General features: G+C 31.8%; 1 protein-coding gene across 1 annotated transcript; it reads right to left on the reverse strand.

The window, feature by feature from the left end:
• Window positions 1-94: 94 nt before the first annotated feature.
• Window positions 95-20,461, reverse strand: LOC111503736 (uncharacterized). The gene is made up of 12 exons (XM_074181969.1): window positions 20,283-20,461; window positions 18,689-18,905; window positions 10,538-10,864; window positions 8,472-9,796; window positions 5,719-5,896; window positions 5,330-5,635; window positions 3,786-4,864; window positions 2,565-2,736; window positions 2,158-2,478; window positions 1,995-2,099; window positions 1,791-1,883; window positions 95-1,503 (listed from the first exon to the last, which is right to left on the reverse strand). Exons 2-12 carry the CDS (start codon window positions 18,858-18,860, stop codon window positions 842-844), a joined length of 4,740 nt encoding a protein of 1,579 aa, XP_074038070.1. The 5' UTR covers window positions 18,861-18,905; window positions 20,283-20,461; the 3' UTR covers window positions 95-841.
• Window positions 20,462-21,163: the final 702 nt, after the last annotated feature.

Consider the following 21,163-nt stretch of genomic DNA (forward strand, 5'->3'; position numbering starts at 1 on the left):
ATATACGTACGGATTTGTCTTATTCCGGGTACTATGGAATGATACCTAAAATTCGACACTTGCTCTTTTGGCTCTGAAGACATAATAGAAGGAGATAGATTGAAACTTTATTGTCTAAAGAACAGTAAATTTTTGGTGACAAAATTGAAATATTAATAACTATAACTGTATAACAACATATAACAAATAAATTTCGAAAAAATACAATCAACTAAACATATAACAAGAGAACTAGAATAAAAGACTCAAAAATAATGTAAAGACTATAACAAATATAAGTCACCGTTTAAAAACTATCTTCATAAAATTTGTCGAGTGTATGATGAGCTTTACCTAGCAACAGATATTTCACTGTTTTTCTATGATTTTTGTGTAAAGATCTAGTGTAAATATGTTCTTTTAGACGATTTAATAATAAATATGCTTTATTGTCTAAAGATCAAGCTAAATGACGATGTTCAGAATGAAAATAAGGTAGAGCACCATTCGGTTTGTAACCAACACGTCAAAATAATTAGGTACACACAAAATTACTTTCAAAATCGGTGGATGCAGCCTATCTGAAATTATACCTAAAAAACGAGGCATTGTCAGGAATATAATAAGTTATAACAAACTTTGTCATGGGAAATTTCAATTAACTAGCTGAATACCATCATAGTATTTTAGTTTATGTAATTTGATGATCATCAGATAATTGCTTGAATGAAAGCAATATATCTTTCTTTATCCAACACAGCCAATTTACAATGAAAATGTTCAACATGATACAACACATTTATACGGTTTTTCTAAAAGGAATCTTCCGTTTAGAATTCGTGAAAAAAAAAATTTCACATTATTATGGTTTCTCATCTGTGTGAATTGTTTTAAAATGCTTCTTCAGAGTAGACCTCTGGAAAAAAGATTTTAAACAGATTTCACACTTATAAGCTTTTTGCCCCGTATGGATTCTGGAATGTACTACTAGGATAGAATTGGTAGAAAATGATTTTGAACATATGTCACACTTATATGGTTTTTCCCCTGTGTGAATTCTCGAATGGATCTTCAATTTAGAACTCTCGGAAAAAGATTTTGCGCAGATTTCACATTTATGTGGTTTCTCCCCTGTGTGGATTGTTTTAAAATGCCTCTTTAGAGTACAACTCTGCATAAAAGATTTCAAACAGATTTCACACTTGTAAGATTTTTGCCCTGTATGGATTCTGTAATGTACCAATAGGACAGTTTTAGTAGAAAATGATTTTGAACACACGTTGCACTTGTATGGTTTTTCGCCTGTGTGAATTCTGAAGTGCACAACCAAAGAAGATATGTTCGTAAAATATTTCAAACAAACTTCACATTTATATTTTTTCTTTTTAGTAGAAGTATTTGACCTGTGTTTCTTATGGGTTTTCTCATGAGTTTTCAGGAACCTAAGTCGGGTGAAAGATCTGAAGCATACATTACACTTAATCAGTTTTTCCTCTGTAGATATTCTTTCATCGCTCTCAAAATCTGAAAAAAAAGAAACGTAATTACTCATGGAATATATTATTGGAAGATTAAAGAGGATAAAATAGGGACTGGAAGTACAAAACGTTTGGTTTGCTACTGTGACAGACAGGTTCCATTCGACCACGGCCTAGCCAGCATAGATTTTGTTCTCTTCAACCATGACTTCGGCCGTTAAAGCCTATAGTCTTTTATTCAAACAATTTTACCCTCTTTCTATGAGATTAAAGTTTAATATTCATCTTATAATGTGAATTAATGAATTCTTATATTGTACAGAATGAACCTACCTTTCTTAGAAGCTTCGCAGCACTGTTCAACATTGTCACCATAGTCTTCATCCTGTGACGATACTAATGTAGCTTTCACATTCTCGTTGTAGTCTAAAAATATTCAAAAATTATGCAATAGGAGACAATGTTCAACTTGATCAAGATGGTAAACAATTTCCATCTCATATTACCATTTTTCTGTATAAATTCTGACTGACATACCTTCTCGAAGCTCTTCTTTCACCACCTCTACTTCAATGTCTGTGTCGCTGTTATCAGGAAGTAAATAATTCTTCCTTTGAAAATTTGAATGTATGAGTGCAAAGTCTGAAAGATACAAAAAAAGGCTACAATTAGCTTAATGTGAGGGGCCGAGAGAACTTACTATTCTGAAACTCTTTGGAGCGATCCTGGTCAGAGTTATCAGTAGACAAGTTTTCACCTTTTCTGAATTCTTTCGAATCAAATTCAAAATACTCAACATTGTTTTCATTGTCTGAGCACAAACTGACTTCTTCATCAATTGATTCTTCCTTAATTTCCTGATTCACGTCGTTGTCATATAAAATATCATCCTCAGTTTTTATGTTCCCAGTTTCAAATTCGGCAAAATCTGTATTTGAGGACCGAAATCCTAGACTATAACAATGTTCCTCTTTTATATAATTATATTCAGTACCTTCTTCTTCAATTTTTACGTCAGAAGCTGAAATGGTTCAAAATTGCATCCAAGATTATCGAACTATTCATTTAAACACGGTATCTTGATGTGAAATAATCAATTTTACTCACTAATATATTCTTGTAGGCCCGCTATTTCACCATAAGTCACTTCACATTTAATACAATCTTGCCTAAGTTCTTCCTTTACTGTTTGAGTTTTCATGTCAGGGTCAGAGTTTTCACAAACCATATCATCTGTTCTTTGGACTAGATTAGACTCAATATGATAGCTAACCATTTCTTATTCTACCAAAAAAAATCGTTTTTTTTAAAAAGCTGATAAATTGATCTGAAATATGTTACACTCAAATAAATCTTTATTTTTGTGACAAACCTAACCTAATTAAATCAACATGGATTGACCGTTTGTCACTTTTACATACTGCATACGTTTTGGAAATGACGTCACGCACAAAAACCGTGCTCGTGGCTACGTCATCAGTAATATGGGTTGCATACTTTTTCTTCTCGTTTTGTATAGTCTTTGCTTCCTCGTGCAGTAGACCAAGGGGTTGCATACAAGGTCTACAAAAATGTCCGCGATGGTATATGTCTATACATTAATATGTCCCTTTACAGAATGTAATTTGAATGAATAAAATCCAGGGATATAGCGGCGCGTGCCTATAAATAGCGCGTAGAAGGCCGCGATTCACCGTATAGCACTTTATGATAAGCAGCGATCGCACGCGTTAATATGTATATTTTGTATCAGCATTGCATCTGTGCGAAGCAGGGTTGGATCGCTAGTAAATATAGTTTTATATGACTTTTTTTTTGTACATAATCAAGTGTAAAGTTATTCATCATGGATCTTAAATATTCAACTTCTGTAACAAAATTGTTCATTTCGCTCAAGTTTAGTTTTTTGTGATATAATACATTTTGTTTCTACTATATTTGATTTCGATTTATTTACATTAAATACTGCAAAACTTTCCCCAGGCATCATGTTTTTTTCCTTGTGTGAATTCTGAAATGCATAACGAAGGCATATCTATCTGAGAGTTTAAACAGATTTTACATATGGTTTTTCAGCAACCACATTACAAGTAATCAATTACTTGATCAATTTGTTGAAATTTCATTTGCAATTTTTATTGGTGTTTCACACAATAACTGAGAAGCACAGTTTCTTGCCCAATATATCCTGAGAAGCTTTCATACAGTGAAACATTCAGTTTCATAAACGTATTAAAAATCACACTATTAACCAATGCCCTATAAGAATTCTAAAATGCCTTTCTAAAAGAGACCTAGTGTGAAATTATTTTGTACCGATTTCAATTATAAGACTTCTGTGTGAATTTTGGAATGTCTCTTTAGATCAAATCTAGAGAAAAAAGATTTTAAACAAATTTCACATTTATATGGTTTTTCCCCTGTGTGATTTTTATAATGCTTTCTCAAGGAAGAATTTTCCGAATAAGATTTCGAACATATTTCACATTTGTATGGTTTTATTCCTGTGTGAATTTTAGAATGCTTTCTTAACTTGGAGATATTAAGGAATGATTTTGAACAGATTTCACATCTATAAGGCTTTTCTCCTGTGTGAATTCTAGAATGCATTTTCAGGTCAAAACTTCCAAAAAATGATTTTGAACAAATATCACATTTATATGGTTTTTTTCCTATGTGAATTCTGGAATGTTTCTTCAAGTTAGAAATTTCTGAAAAAAATTTGTAACAGATTTCACATTTGTATGGTTTCTCCCCTGTGTGAATTCTATAATGCCTCTGCATATTAGAACTATCAATGAAAGATTTTGAACAGATTTCACATTTATGGGGTTTTTCCCCAGTATGAATTTTGGAATGTCTCGCTAGGGCAGAACTATATGAAAAACATTTTGAACATGTTATACATTTATACGTTCCTTCTCCTGTGTGTATTCTGGAATGTTTTCGTAACAGGGAACTATCAGAAAAAGATTTTGAACAGATATCACATGTACGAGCATTTTCTCCTATGTGAGTTGTGGAATGCCTCTTAAGATCAGATCTAGAGAAGAAAGATTTAAAACAATTTTCACATTTATATGGTTTTTCCCCTGTGTGATATTTATAATGCCTTCTCAAGGTAGAATTGTCTGAATAAGATTTCGAACAGATTTTACATTTGTATGGTTTTTCCCCCATATGAATTTTAGAATGCCTTTTCAAGGTAGAACTACGGAAAAAAGATTTTGAACAGATTTCACATCTATACTCATTCTTTTCTGAACCAACTGTAGAACTATGTGATGTTTCAGACTTGTGGTATCTCTCATGGTTCTTCAAGTGACTGAGGTGAGTGAATGATCTACAGCAGAAATGGCATTGAAAGAGTTTTTCAGCTGTACACACTCTTTCCTCAGTTTCAATATCTGAAAAAAAGGAAAGATATAATTTGAATCGTTCTTGTTTGAAAATAACAGAAATATTGTCAAGTTCATGCTGGGTCATTAGTAATAAGTGGAACATCTTATTAAAATCTGAAATCAAAAACTTCATTCAAAATGCAGCCCAACAGTATACTTCTGCTTGTTCTATTCATAACTCTCTCTTCCATAATCGTGACACAGACGTTCATTCATAAAAAATGTTTGATAAAAAGGAAAAACTTGATTGATTAATTCATTTCAGTCCTCCATAGAAACGAAAACAGGTACAAAGTTGAATAATAATACAGTTACGTTTAGAAGCAAATAATTTTTTCTATTTATACTCAAATAGATACGTGAGAGATATAGGAAACGTAAAAGCTGATGTATACAGAAATAGAAAATATTCAGGCTAGTTAGCTGTTTGATGATATGTTTATTCTGTGAGAACCGATATACTGAACCTACTCTTCTGAGATTCTTTGGAGGATCCCCGCACAAAATTATCAGGATATAACATATTAGACTTCAAACAGGCCTTTGTATTGGTCCTATTTTCACTAAAATTTTCATAAAAAACATCATCTTCATCCTCTATTTCACTCTTGATTTCACTTTTGACAATGTCCGTGTTAAATGACAAAAACTGTTCAGTATCAACGGAACTTTCCTGGTCTAAATCAGTACACTTGACTTTAAAATCTTCCAGTTCCTGCGCTGTGACCATCTGGTTATCCATTATTTCATTTTTTATACCCTCATCAGAACCTGCAACTGTTTTTAAGTCATTCGTTCGCATAATTCGTCTAGAGATGCATCTCAAATATGAAATATTTTACCCGAATAATTTAACTTACATTTCATGTTATGAATGCAGATCGTTCCACTTATAGACACTTTACAGGCTTCACATTTGATCATCAAATCTTCCCTCATCTCTTCTTTTACTATTTCTATTTTGATATCAACATTTTCAGTAAGAAAATCATCCTTTCTCATAATCAACTCTTCATGATTATTATCCATCATTAAACACTAAATAAACACAGATTAGGGTCAAACAGCTTGATTGTATCTAAAATCAATAATTAACATGATTTCACAGTTGTCAACAAACCATCTTATACAGACATTACTTATAGTTTGCCAAATATAGGAAGATATTTGAGAATTGCCACAACCTGCGAATTCCTTTCTGACGGTTGTCAAAAAGTACAATAATAATGTTGAATTACTACCCAAGTGTCATCTATCGTCGATGTATATACCCTACGAGATTATTATTGCAATTGAGCCCTCTTATTGCCTTCTAATGTCAACACTGTGTATTACTAGAAACTGTATAAAATAGTTTGAATAAAATAATCAATAGCATATTCTTACATTATTAGTCATGTCATAAACTAATCAGTGTAACTAGGATAGTCGATCGGGCTTATCATCCAAGCTCAGCACTATTTATTAATTTAGAAATTATTTAGAAACAGCACAAGCAGTGGATTGTTGAAGGTACATATCTGACGTTTACATTTTTACAATCGATGCTTGAGTAAACACTATTTTCGTTAATCTTATAAAATTTATTGCATTAATTAAGTCTCGTAAATATTTACTTCAACTGATGTAATAATTTGGTGACACGAAAACTTCCTAAGGTGTCCGAAAGAAAATTCAATACAATTACTAAATAAACAGGATGTCTGGAGTGAAGATACAACCTCCATCTGCTGACTCAATAAGAGAAACGCAAGTGGTGGATTAAAGTGAACCAGAAAAGATTCAGGATGATCAAATATTTAAAAAAATGCCAAACATATGAAAATACGTTTTAGAATATTGAAATATAATTCTACAATCGATAAAGACAATTTTTTTTATACATTTGAGAAAAAGTATTAACAATTCTTTTTTATATCTCTCCAATCTATCCAGATTGTGGTAGAACAGCAATTTTTATAACAACTGTTATATGCTTGCATTATCCTGATCATATATTTTCATCAAGTACCTCCAACTGCATTATAGGCAAACCTAACTCAACTTTTATTGATCCCAAGAATCATTCAAAGCTTCTATATTTTTTACCATAGACCTTAGAGATTTATGGTTTCAACAGCATCATAACCTGAATTTTTTTTTTCAATTTTACCTACCAAATTTTTGTAGGTAAAATTGGCAGATTTGGCCAGTGAAAATAGTAATTTCAACTTTTACTCAAAAACAGTAAACTAACTACACCAAAGTGTTGCCTGTCAACTGTCTTACGTTCTCATCTTCTTTTGATCTATTACCTAATTTGCTTAAGCCTCACTCACTAAAGCTACCCGGCAAGTTATTTAAGAGGTCCCTATTTAGAAGAAGAATTTCACTCTTGACAAAGTCTTTATCAACTTACAAATATCATTTACTATGGAAAAACTTTCAGGTTTTAGTGCAAATTTCAAATCACTACACTTGATTTTAGAATCTTCGAGTTTCTGGGCTGTGATGAACTGGTTTTCCATTATTTCGATGTTCACTTACCTATGAGAACCTGCAGCGATCATCAACTCTCTCTCTCTCTATAGGCTAAATTCATAAAACTGAAGAAATAATACAGAAAATTGTTGCCCAATTGCGCCTGAACAGGAAGCATCGGCCAATAAAGAAGAGAAAATTGTTGTATAAAATTGAAGTTTTATTTACATATTAACGTTAATTTCAATTATCATTTTGTGACTTTCCAATGATAATGAAGAATACAACAGGTTGCGAAACAACAAGCAGAAGCTGTACGTTAAAACATTAAGAGTTGATTGAAATTTGAAGTAACATTTTATATATTTATGGTATATCAATTTTCTTTACTTGAAGTTAATTGTGATATCATCTGCTATAACATATAACACTATATTAAAAATGTGTTCAAAGTTTTGCTGTTATACCCAAATAAATCTAAAAATTATAAGCATATCCTTTGTAAAAACTTATTTATTCGCAATATAACAAAAAAATAAAATTTACAACACTCTGTAAGATGTAATTTTGAATATGTTAGACACAAAAAAGACTCATCTAAATAAAATCCTGAATATACAAGCATTTACCGAGTAACATATAATATTTTGTCAAGCTTTTCAAAGTATAAAAGTCCTTATGCTTAAGAAATGCCTTTAAATTTACTATATTTTCTCCATTTCAGTGTGTAAATGATAATACACATTATGTTTTGTTGAGGTTATTGTTGTAGTGTACAGAAGTATGTAAAATAAGTATTCACAAAACTATGGAGCACTTATCTTTTGTATAAAAGGCATGTTGTCTCCAAAATGAAAATTCAAAAGTACAATTAGTAATTTATTGTGAATGAATAGAGTTTTGCAATAGTCACTAATATTTGTTATGCAGGAGAAAACACAGACTACAGGCACTTTATTATTGCAAAATGCACAGAAGGTAACAATCATTTTACGAGTAATCAATCACTCGATCAATTTGTTGAAATTCCATCTGCAGTTTTTACTGGTGTTTCGTAGAATAACTGAGGAGCTCGATTTTGTGTTCAACATGCCCTAAGAAGCTATTATACAGTGAAACACTCAATTTTCTCAATCGTTATTTAAACTTGTTACCCTGTATGAATTCTAGAATGCCTTTTCAAAAGAGAACTAGTGAGAAATGATTTTGTACAGATTTCGCAGTTATATAGTTTCTCCCCTGTATGAACTCTTGAATGCTTCTTCAAGGCAGAACTTTCTGAAAAAGATTTTGAACAGGTTTCACATTTATAAGACTTTTCTCCTGTGTGAATTCTGGAATGCTTCTTCAGATATGAACTATCGGAAAATGATTTTAAACAAGTTTCACATTTATATGGTTTTTCTCCTGTATGATTTCTAGAATGCCTTTTCAGGGTGGAACTTTCCAAAAAAGATTTTGAACAGATTTCACATTTAAATGGTTTCTCTCCTCCATGAATTCTGGAATGCCTCTGCAGGTTGGACACATCGAGAAAAGATTTTGAACAGATTTCACATTTATGAGGTTTTTCTTCTGTATGAATCTTGGAATGTCTCGCTAGGCCAAATCTATCTAAAAAACATTTTGAACAGGTTTTACATTTATATTTCTCATCTGTTGTGTGAATTCTAGAATGGTTTCGTAACTTTGAACTATCATAAAAAGATTTTGAACAGATTTCACATTTAAAGAACTTTTCTCCAGTGTGAATTCTTGAATGCCGATTCAGGTCAAATCTAGAGAAAAAAGATTTTGAACAAACTTCACATTTATATGGTTTTTCCCCTGTGTGAATTCTATAATGCCTCTGCATATTAGAACTATCAACAAAAGATTTTGAACAGATTTCACATTTATAAGGTTTTTCCCCAGTATGAATTTTGGAATGCCTCGCTAGGGCAAAACTATATAGAAAACATTTTGAACATGTTATACATTTATATGTTTCTTCCCCTGTGTGAATTCTGGAATGTTTTCGTAACAGGGAACTATCAGAAAATGATTTTAAACAGATATCACATGTATAAGTCTTTTCTCCTATGTGAATTTTGGAATGCCTTTTTAGCTCAAATCTGGAGAAAAAAGATTTTAAACAAATTTCACATTTATATGGTTTTTCCCCTGTGTGATTTTTATAATGCCTTCTCAAGGTAGAATTTTCTGAAAAAGATTTTGAACAGATTTCACATTTGTATGGTTTTTCCCCTGAATGAATTTTAAAATGCCTTTTCAAGGTAGAACTACGGAAAAAACATTTCGAACAGATTTCACATTTATACTCATTTTTTTCTGACTTAATTGTAGAACTATGTGATGTTTCAGTTTTGTGGTATCTCTCATGGTTCTTGAAGTTCTTGAAGTGAGCGAATGATCTAGAGCAGAAATTACACTGAAAGAATTTTTCATCTGCACATTCTCTTTCCTCAATTTCAATATCTGAAAAAAAATCAAGGATATAATGTGAATCGCTCATGTATGAAATTAACAGAAATATCATCAAGTTCATGCTGGGTCATTAGTAATAAGTGGAATATCTTATTAAAATCTGAAATCAACAACTCCATTTAAAATGCAGCTCAACAGTATACTTCTGCAGTGCCCTACAATTGTTCTATTCAAAACTCACTATTTCAATTACCTTGAATTATTTGTTGTTAAAGAATAATCATGATTGCTTTGTAAATAAATTAATAACAAAAAAAAATCAAAGCCGAACTATGACAACTTGAAGATAACAGCTACTAAGCTGTTATTCGTCTTCAGCATGCAGTTCAGGAAGAAATCAATAATGGATGAAGGTAGAGATGAAATTTCAATATTGTAAAAAGGACACCTTAAATGCCTATCTTAAGGTAACACACATCGAACTATTAATTTGATTCCATCATATAGAATTTTAAAAGTGTGACACAGACGTTTAAGAAAAAGTTAGTGACATCATTCAAGAAGAAAATTTGATACAGAAAAAAAAATTTGAATGATTAATTCATTTCTGTCCTCCCAAGAAACGAAAACATGCACAAAGTTATATAACACAGTTATGATTGAGAAGTAAATAATTTTTTCATTTTATACTTAAATAGATACATGAAAGACCTAGGAAACAGAAATAGAAAATATTCAGGCTAGTTAGCTGATGATATGTTTAATCTGTGAGAACCGAGATACTGCACTTACTGTTCCGAGATTCTTTGGAGGATACCTGCACAAAATTATCTGGATATAACATATCAGACTTCAAACAGGCCTCTGTATTGGTAATTTTTTCACATGAATTTTCATAAAAAACATTGTCTTCATCCTGCTCATCCTCTATTTCACTCTTGATTTCACTTTTGACAATGTCCGTGTTGAATGACAAAAATTGTTCAGTATCAACGGAACTTTCCTGATCTAGTGTCAATTCTAAATCAGTACACTTGACTTTGGAATCTTCCAGTTCCTGCGCTGTGACCATCTGGTTATCCATTATTTCATTTTTTATCCCCTCATCAGAACCTGCAACTGTTTTTAAGTCATTCGTTCGCATAATTCGTCTAGAGATGCATCTCAAATATGAAATATTTTACCCGAATAATTTAACTTACATTTCATGTTATGAATGCAGATCGTTCCACTTATAGACTCCTTACAGGCTTCACATTTGACCAACAAATCTTTCATCTCTTCTTTTACTATTTCTACTTTGATATCAACATTTTCAGGAAGAAAATCATCTTTCCTCATAATCGACTTTTCATGATCAATATCCATCATTAAACACTGAATAAACAAAGATTAGGTTCAAACAGTGAGTATCTCTATACAACTAAATGAATTTCGTTGGCTTGATTGCGTCTAAAATCAATAGTAAACGTTATTTCACAATTTTCAACAAATCATCTCATACATACATTATTGTATAGTTTGACAAATATAGGAAGAGATTTGAGAATTTTCACAACCTGCGAATTCCTTAACCGGAGTGCACATTAGAAAGATAGAGGATGAAAACTAACACTTGTCAAGAAGAGCAATAATAATGTTTTGTCATCTATGACACTGTATCGCTTTAGCAAATTTATAGTGTTTTGCTTTGGATCACCGAATACTTGAAAAATTGTGTGTTGTTTATATTACATTGACTTTTTTATAGTCTACAACTATTTACATTCATACTTTTATTATTTAAGGATGTTTATCAATACTTTTGGACTGTTTGTAGCATTGTGCTGTTTATATTATTTTGACTGACTTTTTATTTACATTTTTATGTTTTTTATATTTACTTTTGAACTTGACATTTCCTTTCTTTATTTGTGCATTGATTTTTTCATTCAACTATACTTTTCAACCAAAGAAACAAATATTATTATTACTATTGCATTATTTAAGTCTTGTAAATACTTACTTCAAATGATGTAATAATTTGGTGACATGAAATTTTCCCAAGATGCCCAAAAGAAATTTGAAAATAATTACTGTTTCAACAGAATGTCTGGGTAAAGAAAGACCTCTATCTGCTGACTCAATAAGAGAATATCTTTGATTGACGACTTGTTTATTTCGTGGAAATTCATGTTCACTGAGGATACACTACAAAAACACACTTTTGTCTATTTTCCACGCTATTTCTTTATTATGACTAGTTTCGGCTATTACACACAAATGGTGTATTATTACACACAAATGGTGTAATAGCCGAAACTAGTCACAATAAAGAAATAGCGTGGAAAATAGACAAAAGTGTGTTTTTGTAGTGTATCCTCAGTCAATAAGAGAAACGCAAGTGATGGATGACCAGAAAAGATTAAGGATAATCAAAAATTTTTCCTATCAGTAGAAGCTATGAAAGAAAAACGCAAAACATATGCAAACACGTTATAGAATACTGAAATATAATTTTACAATTGATATGGACATTCTTTGATACATTTGAGAAAAAGTATTAATAATAATGATAGTTCCTCCATCTCATTCAAACATAGAGATACAATGTCGACAGAAGAAGTGTCAAACTAAACAGCAGCCACACAAGGCTTCACACTGTTATATTAAAAGAAATATAGAAATAAACTCATTCAGAGAGTAGAGCAACTTTTCTAGCAACAGTGAACTCAATTCTTTTTTGAATCTCTCAAATCTATGTATATCTTTGATATCGGTGGGTAATTCATTAAATATTTTACAACCATTATAAGATATGTGATGGAATCGGCTGATAGTTGATGAAAATCTACTATAGACACGCCCATAGAAGCTATTGTATAGCAAAAAACGTGTTGCGTTTTTATAAAACCGTTTAGTGTGAATCTCACAATAAATTGTTTCTCAAATATACTATAAGTTAGACCTTCAAAAGTCTGGTTAAAAACTGATTTATTTCTGAAAACAAAGTACCTACAATTCTGTTATAGGCTAACCTAAATCAACATTTATTGATCCCAAGAATCATTCAAAGCTTCTTATAGTTTTTTACCATAGGCCTCAAAGATTTATGGTTTTAAATTTGTTTCAATATTATCATTATAACCTAAACATTTTTCAATTTTACCTACCAAATATTTGTAAGAAGTCAACTGACAATTAGTATCTTTCACTTTATTTTGTATGGCCGATGCTTTCTACGTTGTGCATTTGACCAGTGAATATTGTTTTTCCAACTTTTATTGAAAAAAAGTAAACATACTCCAAATTGTAGCCTGTCAACTGTCTTACGTTCTCATCTTCTTTTAAATTATAACCTAAATTGCTTTAAGCCTCAATCACTGAAGCTATCCAACAAGCAATTTAATTTTTTAGGGGTCCCTATTCATAAGAAAAAATAAAGTTGTGGGCCCTTTTTTAAGTTTCAACTCATCGAAAAGGGGATGACGGAATTTTTTACATGTGCAATGTATACACACAAAAATGTGTTTTTTCATACGGTAGGGAAGTCGGTAGTGTATGAGTTTATTCCACACTGTTTTATAACTCGCGAGGGTCTATTGTGGTTCACACATATTTGAACCCGACCAAATTTAACTTTTCAACGAAGAGGATAACTTTATTCAGGTCAGATAGCAAGAGTCAGACCCTGCTAAACGCTGAAACGTGTTCCATTCCGCGTGCACTTCAAAGTGATAACCTATTAAAAATTACTGCAGAGGTATTCTTCAGTGATATGAAAGCATCCTTCTTCAACTAGTATTTTCACTATAGTTCAAAAAAAACTGGTTTCATCTCTAATGCCTGCGGGTGTACGATTGTAAAACTGAATGTTCTTTATTATTCTTTACGGAAAATCATCTGTGTTAAATATCTCTTCACTTGACAATTTCGGAATGGAAAAACCAATTGATCATCAGACTGTTAATATGTGGTATCATTAACAAGATTACAACTAAATAAATTTTATTATCTGTTTGGTTACAACACTTATTTCTGATTAAAAATATATATATATAACATCGAAACCATATTCTATCTTCATTATCTACTACTCTATCTATCAGTGGTACTTTGTACCAAATCTGACTTGTTATTTACACACTTGTCAACACACCATAGGCGTAGAGTACATGTGACAAATCGGAGTGCAATATAAATGTATCACAATATTCAACACAGACAATGATTGTGAAGATGGATACAAGGTACTACTTTGGAATGTTTATAGGGACCACTTGACTGATCGCAAACAGATCACCAGAGTATCTTCGGCTTTTTTGATGAATTTGGAGTTTCACAGAGAGTGCCTTAGGACCTTTATTATTTCTGACTAACTGCAATGATATGAACTATTACCAAGAATGTGATCTCAACCTTTTTTGCAAGTTTATTCCACATGAATGCAGTTCTCCAAATCAAAGAATTCTCAAACAGTTCAGTTCGAGGTGTACTTAGTTGAATATCAAAAGGGTTAGCAGCTACAGTCCGTTGCGTATTTCTGAAATGTACCGCTTTTGGTGGAATCAAATGTTCCAAATCACTTGAACACCTTCCGTGAAAGTATTAATGGAAGAGAGACAAATATCCAACCTTTTTTTTATATTCCAGACTATCAAGGCTGCGAGTGTTATTCGTGTCTCCAGTCAGGTGGATGATCTTTTTCGAAATGGAATCCAGGATAATTCATCACCAAAAGTACTTACTTATTTCAATTATATTAGATGAAACGTACCACAGCTAAAACTGAGGCAACAATAATAACTAAATTAAAAGGCTGGCTGGTTGTCAGCTGGTTTGGTTTCCCAATTCTGTGGGTATAACCAAATTAAATGCAGACATTGTACTTCCATCGCTCTCTAGTGGTCAAAGTAGGTACTATAAATTTCATGATACAATAAAATCGTACTTATGGGCTTTGAATTCTTTGAAGTGGAAATCTCACATTAAAATGTGTATGGTGTTGAATTATTTATGCGTTTTTTGGGCTCTACACTGCCTTTCAGTGAAAGGCAGAACACGAATCTCGTCGGCGGTCGATGTCGAAGCTTGAGTTTGCAAATGACAATCTGTGGGCCTCGTTTTACCTTTGACTTATTTTATATACTAATTACAAAGCCATTGCTATTCGAGTAATGAGTTCTTTGTCTTTTCATAGATGGCGTCTTCGTAAAAGGAAATGTCATAAATCCAGTCAATTTAATGATGTTTTAAAATTTAAAGCGTAGGACTATCAATATTCAGTATATATCAAGTAAAATTTTCCGACGGATAATGAGAAACTGAGTAATAGATAAAGCTATATTGAATACAAAATATATTTGATCACCAATATAGCATACAGTGTAGACAACACACAATGTAAAATGCCTGTAACTTTTACTTCATATGTATTCAAAAGTTTTGTCTGTTTTTGAAATCAACAAAACCTTATAGGTTACGCCGGTGATTTTTTAGTCTACTTCAAACTGAAATTTCTTCTCTTTTTTATGATATTTGCTTGCAGGGTGACCACATGCGGTAGATTTCTACTTTTTCGGTAACTATTCAACACAAATTGAAAAATTGCAGTAGATGAATTTTCGCCGGTAGATTTGGATAAAACACCTTGGCGATAGAATTTTCATTTCAATGTGAGTTGCGACATCTACAGCAAATGCCATGAATGCATTATTTCTAGGTTCCGCCCGCTTCGATACACAGAACATAAATTGGATACAGATCATAAAATATCCATTTCCCGAATGCTTCTGAATATCTCCAAACTCCGAATAAAGGAAGAAGAAGCATATAATAATACATAACCTCATTTCACTTTCGTTTTCAAACAATCCAGTTTCATTTCAAACATGGAAACACTTCCGTTTTTGAATCTTGAAATCTAATGCTTGAAATAGTTCAAGGGTTCAAAATAACCAACAACAAAGAACCAACTTGCTATTTCAAGTATTAACCACCTCCATTGGCCATACCCATAAGAATGCCAAGGCCTTTATTCAGTCATGCTATTCAAATGTCTTTACATTCGCCACCTAGTGGTCGAAAATTCAAATTTTCACTATGTTGGTGCTCTTCAAATATATTGCAGTACAGTTCAGTAAGTTTTCAATGACACTGTATGTAGACTTCTCAAATAAAATGTGGTAACGCTGTTTGCTTGCCTTACGGCGTAGTAGACCATTAGTGAATACTAATTCAATTTAATCGAAATAAGTGTCATTTGAAACACTACTTTTGCTAAATAATTTCGTCAACATAAAAATTGTGTATTCAGACGAAGGTAGCTTTGCCTAGTCCTGATTGGCGCAAGTCCTGGCTCCAAAATGCCCACTTGAAGGTCGAGGTTAAGTTATTTATCATTCCCAGTACAACTCGGCATTCAATTAGTGGCTCTAAGTAAAGTTTGTTTACATAGTCACATTCTTAAAGACTATATCTTTATGCACCAATGTGAGAACACCACCATGTATATGATTTTTTCTGACAGTAGTCGACATTTTTGCAATTTTCTATATGTGTATAACGATTGCTGAATTGATTGCAGGATATGTTGGGCTACTCATAACGAACCTTTATCTAAGTGGCTTAGAGATGGAGAATATGATTTTTGTCTAAAAAAATACGTTCTTTTTGAAAAAAAATTTGTAAAATATGAAATGATATTATAATGTAGCATGAATATAAAAACACTGTAAATGGTTAAACATATACTTTCAACAAATGAAAAAACAGAAAAGGCATATAAATTTTCTGGAAACATATAATAAGTCAATGTTGAAATCTGTAGATGAGACTGATGAGAGTTTTCAGTAAAACGATTCTTGATAATATTCATGATATTTACATTATCATCAACGACCGACTGCCAGTTCAAATGAAAAATTTTGATACACTTTGATAAAAGTGTTATTTAAATATGTTACCTAGTATGAATTCTAAAATGCCTTGTCAAATGAGAATTTGTGACAAAAGATTTTGAGCAGATTTCACATTTATATGGTTTTTCCCCAGTGTGAATTTTATGATGCGTCTTCAAGTGATAATTAGAGAAAAAAGATTTTGAACATATTTCACATTTGTATGGTTTTTCTCCGGTGTGAATTCTAGAATGCTTCTCCATGGTAGAACTATCCACAAACAATTTTGAACAAATTTCACATTTATATGGTTTTTCCTCGATATGAATTCTATAATGTCTCTGCATAGTAGAACTATCAGTGAAAGATTTTGAACAGATTTCACATTTATGAGGTTTTTCCCCAGTGTGAATTTTATAATGTGCCTTCAAGTGAGAATTAGTGACAAACGATTTTGAACAGATTCCACATTTATATGGTTTTTCCCCCGTATGAATTTTATGATGTGTCTTCAAGTGAGAACTAGAGAAAAAAGATTTTGAACAGATTTCACATTTGTAGGGTTTTTCTCCGGTGTGAATTCTATAATGTCTCTCGAAGGCAGAACTATCCAAAAAAGATTTTGAACAAACTTCACATTTATATGGTTTTTCCCCTGTGTGAATTCTATAATGCCTCTGCATATTAGAACTATCAACAAAAGATTTTGAACAGATTTCACATTTATAAGGTTTTTCCCCAGTATGAATTTTGGAATGCCTCGCTAGCGCAAAACTATATAGAAAACATTTAGAACATGTTATACATTTATATGTTTTCTCCCCTGTGTGAAAAGATTTTGAACCGATATCAAATGTATAAGTCTTTTCTCCTATATGAATTTTGGAATGCCTTTTCAGCTCAAATATGGAGAAAAAAGATATTAAACAGATTTCACATTTATATGGTTTTTCTCGTGAATGAATTCTAGAATGCCTTTTCAAGGTAGAACTACGAGAGAAAGATTTAGAACAGATTTCACATTTATACTCCTTTTTTTCTGAATCAACTGTAGAACTATGTGATGTTTCAGTTTTGTGGTATCTCTCATGGTTCTTCAAGTTCTTGTAGTGAGTGAATGATCTCGAGCAGAAATTACATTGAAGGAGTTTTTCATCTGCACATTCTCTTTCCTCAGTTTCAGTATCTGAAAAGAACTAAAATATTATCAAGTTCATTCTGGATCATTAGTAACAAATGGAACATCTTATTAAAATCACCATCCATGCAGCTCATGAAGAAATCAATAATGGATGAAGGTAGAGAGGAAATTTCAATATTGTAAAAAGGAAACCTTATATGTTTATTTTAAGGTAATACAAATATTATTTCGATTCTATCATATAGAATTCCGAAATCGTGACGTTCAAGAAAAATTTAGTAGCTTCGTTCATAAAAAAAGTTGATACAGAAGAAAAAACTTGAATGATTAATTCACTTCAGTCCTCCCGAGAAACAAAAACATGTACAAAATTTTATAACACAGTTATGTTTCAGAAGCAAATAATTTTTCCAATTTATACTCAAATAGATACATGACAGATCTAGGAAACGTGGAAATAGAAAATATTTAGGCTAGTTATCTGTAAGATGATAATATGTTTTATTTGTGAGAACCGAGATACTACACTTACTCTTCTGCACAAAATGTTCTGGATATAACATATTAGATTTCAAACAGGCCTCTGCATTGGTAATTTTTTCACTTGAATTTTCATAAAAAACAGTGTCTTCATCCTGCTCATCCTCTATTTCACTCTTGATTTCACTTTTGACAATATCAGTGTCGATTGACAAAAATTGTTCAGTATCAACGGAACTTTCCTGGTCTAGTGTCAATTCTAAATCAGTACATTTGACTTTGGAATCTTCCAGTTCCTGGGCTGTGACCATCTGGTTATCCATTGAATCATTCTTTATATCCCCATCAGAACCTGCAACTATTCTTAAGCAATCATCCGTTCTCATAATTCGCCTAGAGATGCATCTCAAATATGAAATATTTTACCCGAATAATTTAACTTACATTTCATGTTATGAATGCAGACCGTTCCACTTATAGACTCCTTACAGGCTTCACATTTAATAATCAAATCTTCCGTCATCTCTTCTTTTACTATTTCTTTTTTGATATCAACATTTTCAGGAAGAAAATTATCTTTCCTTATAGTAGACTCTTCATGATTAATATCCATCATTAAACACTGAATAAACAAAGATTACGGTCAAACAGTCAAACATATCTAAAATCGATAATAAACATGATTTCAGTTTTCAACAAATCATCTTATACAGACATTATTGTATAGTTTGCCAAATATAGGAAGAGATTTGAGAATTCTCACAACCTGCGAATTCCTTAACCGGAGTGCACATTAAAAAGAAAGGGGATGGAAACAGTCAAAACGAAAATAAAATGTGTCGGAAAAATTAATCAATAAAAAATTCTTACGTTATCAGTCATGTCTTGAGTCTCAGATATAACTGGCCATAATAAAGCTTCCCCTTACAACTTGAAAATTGAAACATCACAAATCAGTGTAACTAACTCAATTAGAAAGGATAGTCAATCGAGTCAAATCATCAAGCTAAGCTCTTTTTAGTAATTTAGAGATTATTCAGCGATATACCACTCAGAAACAGCACAAGCAGGGGATTGTTAAAGGTACATATCTGAAGTTTACATCCTTATAATCGATGTTACTAAAAACGACATCAATGCTCGTGTAAACACTAAACACTCTTAAACACTAATCACTATTTTTGTTGAACTTTATCAAATTGGTTTATTAAAGCATTTATTGCATTAATTATTTCTCGTAAATACTTAATTGAAATAATTACAAATTAAATAGGATGTCTGGAGTAAAGAAACGACCTCTATTTGCTGACTCAATAAGAGAAAGGAAAGTGGTGAATGAAAGTAAACCAGAAAAGATTCAGATGCTATGTAAAAAAAATTCTAAACATATGCAAACACGCTTTAAAATATTGAAACGTAATTTTACAATCGATATAGACATTTTTTTGAAACGTTTGAGAAAAAGTATTAATAACAATGATAGTTCCTTCATTTCATTAAAATATTGAGATACAATGTCGACAGAAATAGTGTCAAACAAACTAAACAGCAACCACACGAGGTTTGACAGTATTATTGAAAAAATATATAAATAAACTATAGTTTCAGAGACTAGACAGACTTTTTCAACAACAGTGATATCAATACTTTGTTGAATCTCTCAAATCTATGTATATCTTTGATATCGGTGGGTAATTTATTAATTATCTTACAGCCATTATAAGATAGATATGTGAGGGAATCAGCCTATACTTGATGATAATCCTTAACTCATTCAATAAGCACTTCATTGTGGGATTTTTACAACAAGGCAACACATGTTTCGCTATTCAAAAATGGAAACGGTGTGTATTTTCTGATAGTGCAAATTTAAGAATAGTCGGTCAAATGTTATCCTTGTCAGGTAAATCTAAATCAACATTTATTGATCCCAAGAATCATCCAAAGGTTCTATAGTTTTTACCGTAGGCCTTAAAAGATTTATGGGTTCAACATTATCATCATAACCTGAAAAAAAAATTATTTCTATTTTACCTACCAAATTTTTGTAGGACGTCAACGGAGAATTAGTATCCTTCAGTTTATTTTGTATGATCGTTGCTTTCTGCGTGGCATATTTGGCCAGTGAAAAGAGTGTTTTCAACTTTTATTGAAAAACGGTAAACTAACATAGGGACCAAATTGTTGCCTGTCAACTGTCTCATCTTCTTTAAAACTATTACCTAAATTACTTAAGCCTCAGTCACTAAAGCTATCCGACAATGAAGAGAAGAGAATTGAAAAGTTCTAAGTTATTTACCATTTACCAATAACTAACGACACTACAGTTTCGTCCTATAAGTATATTAGTTTAATGTGTGAGTTTAATACTGTCCTAACAGGACGAAACTGCAGTAACGTTAGTTATAAATAAAAGTGGTAAGAAGCGTAAAAAGTTTCAATTCTCTTTTCTTCATTATGATTTCCTACCACGTAGTAACGGCTACATCCATCAAGCTATCCGACAAGTAATTTTTAATGGATATTTTTTCACAAGGAAAAATGAAGTTGCCACCCATTTTTAAAGTTTGGTAGACAACCATTACATCCAACTCTATCAGGAAGGGAATGGGGGGTTTGTTTACATATGCAACGTATACGTTTATTGTGGTTCACACATATTAGAACTTGACCAAATATAACTTTTTAACAAATTCGATTCATTCAGTTTATTCAGTGAGTAATATTTCAGGTGAGATGGCAAGAGTCGTACCCTGCTAAACACTGAATTATGTGCCGTTCCATGTGCACTCAAAAGTTTTAACCCATTAAAATCACTGCTGAGGTATTCTCCAGTGATGTAAAAGCATCCTTCTACAATTAGTATTTTCACCCTAGCCTTTAAAGAAAAAACTTGTTACATTTTTAAATCTTGCAGGT

Source organism: Leptinotarsa decemlineata, unplaced genomic scaffold (genome assembly GCF_025532065.1).
Source record: "Leptinotarsa decemlineata unplaced genomic scaffold, Ldec_3_MD MMD2_tig00026328_RagTag_RagTag, whole genome shotgun sequence".
NCBI classification, from domain to species: Eukaryota; Metazoa; Arthropoda; class Insecta; order Coleoptera; family Chrysomelidae; genus Leptinotarsa; species Leptinotarsa decemlineata.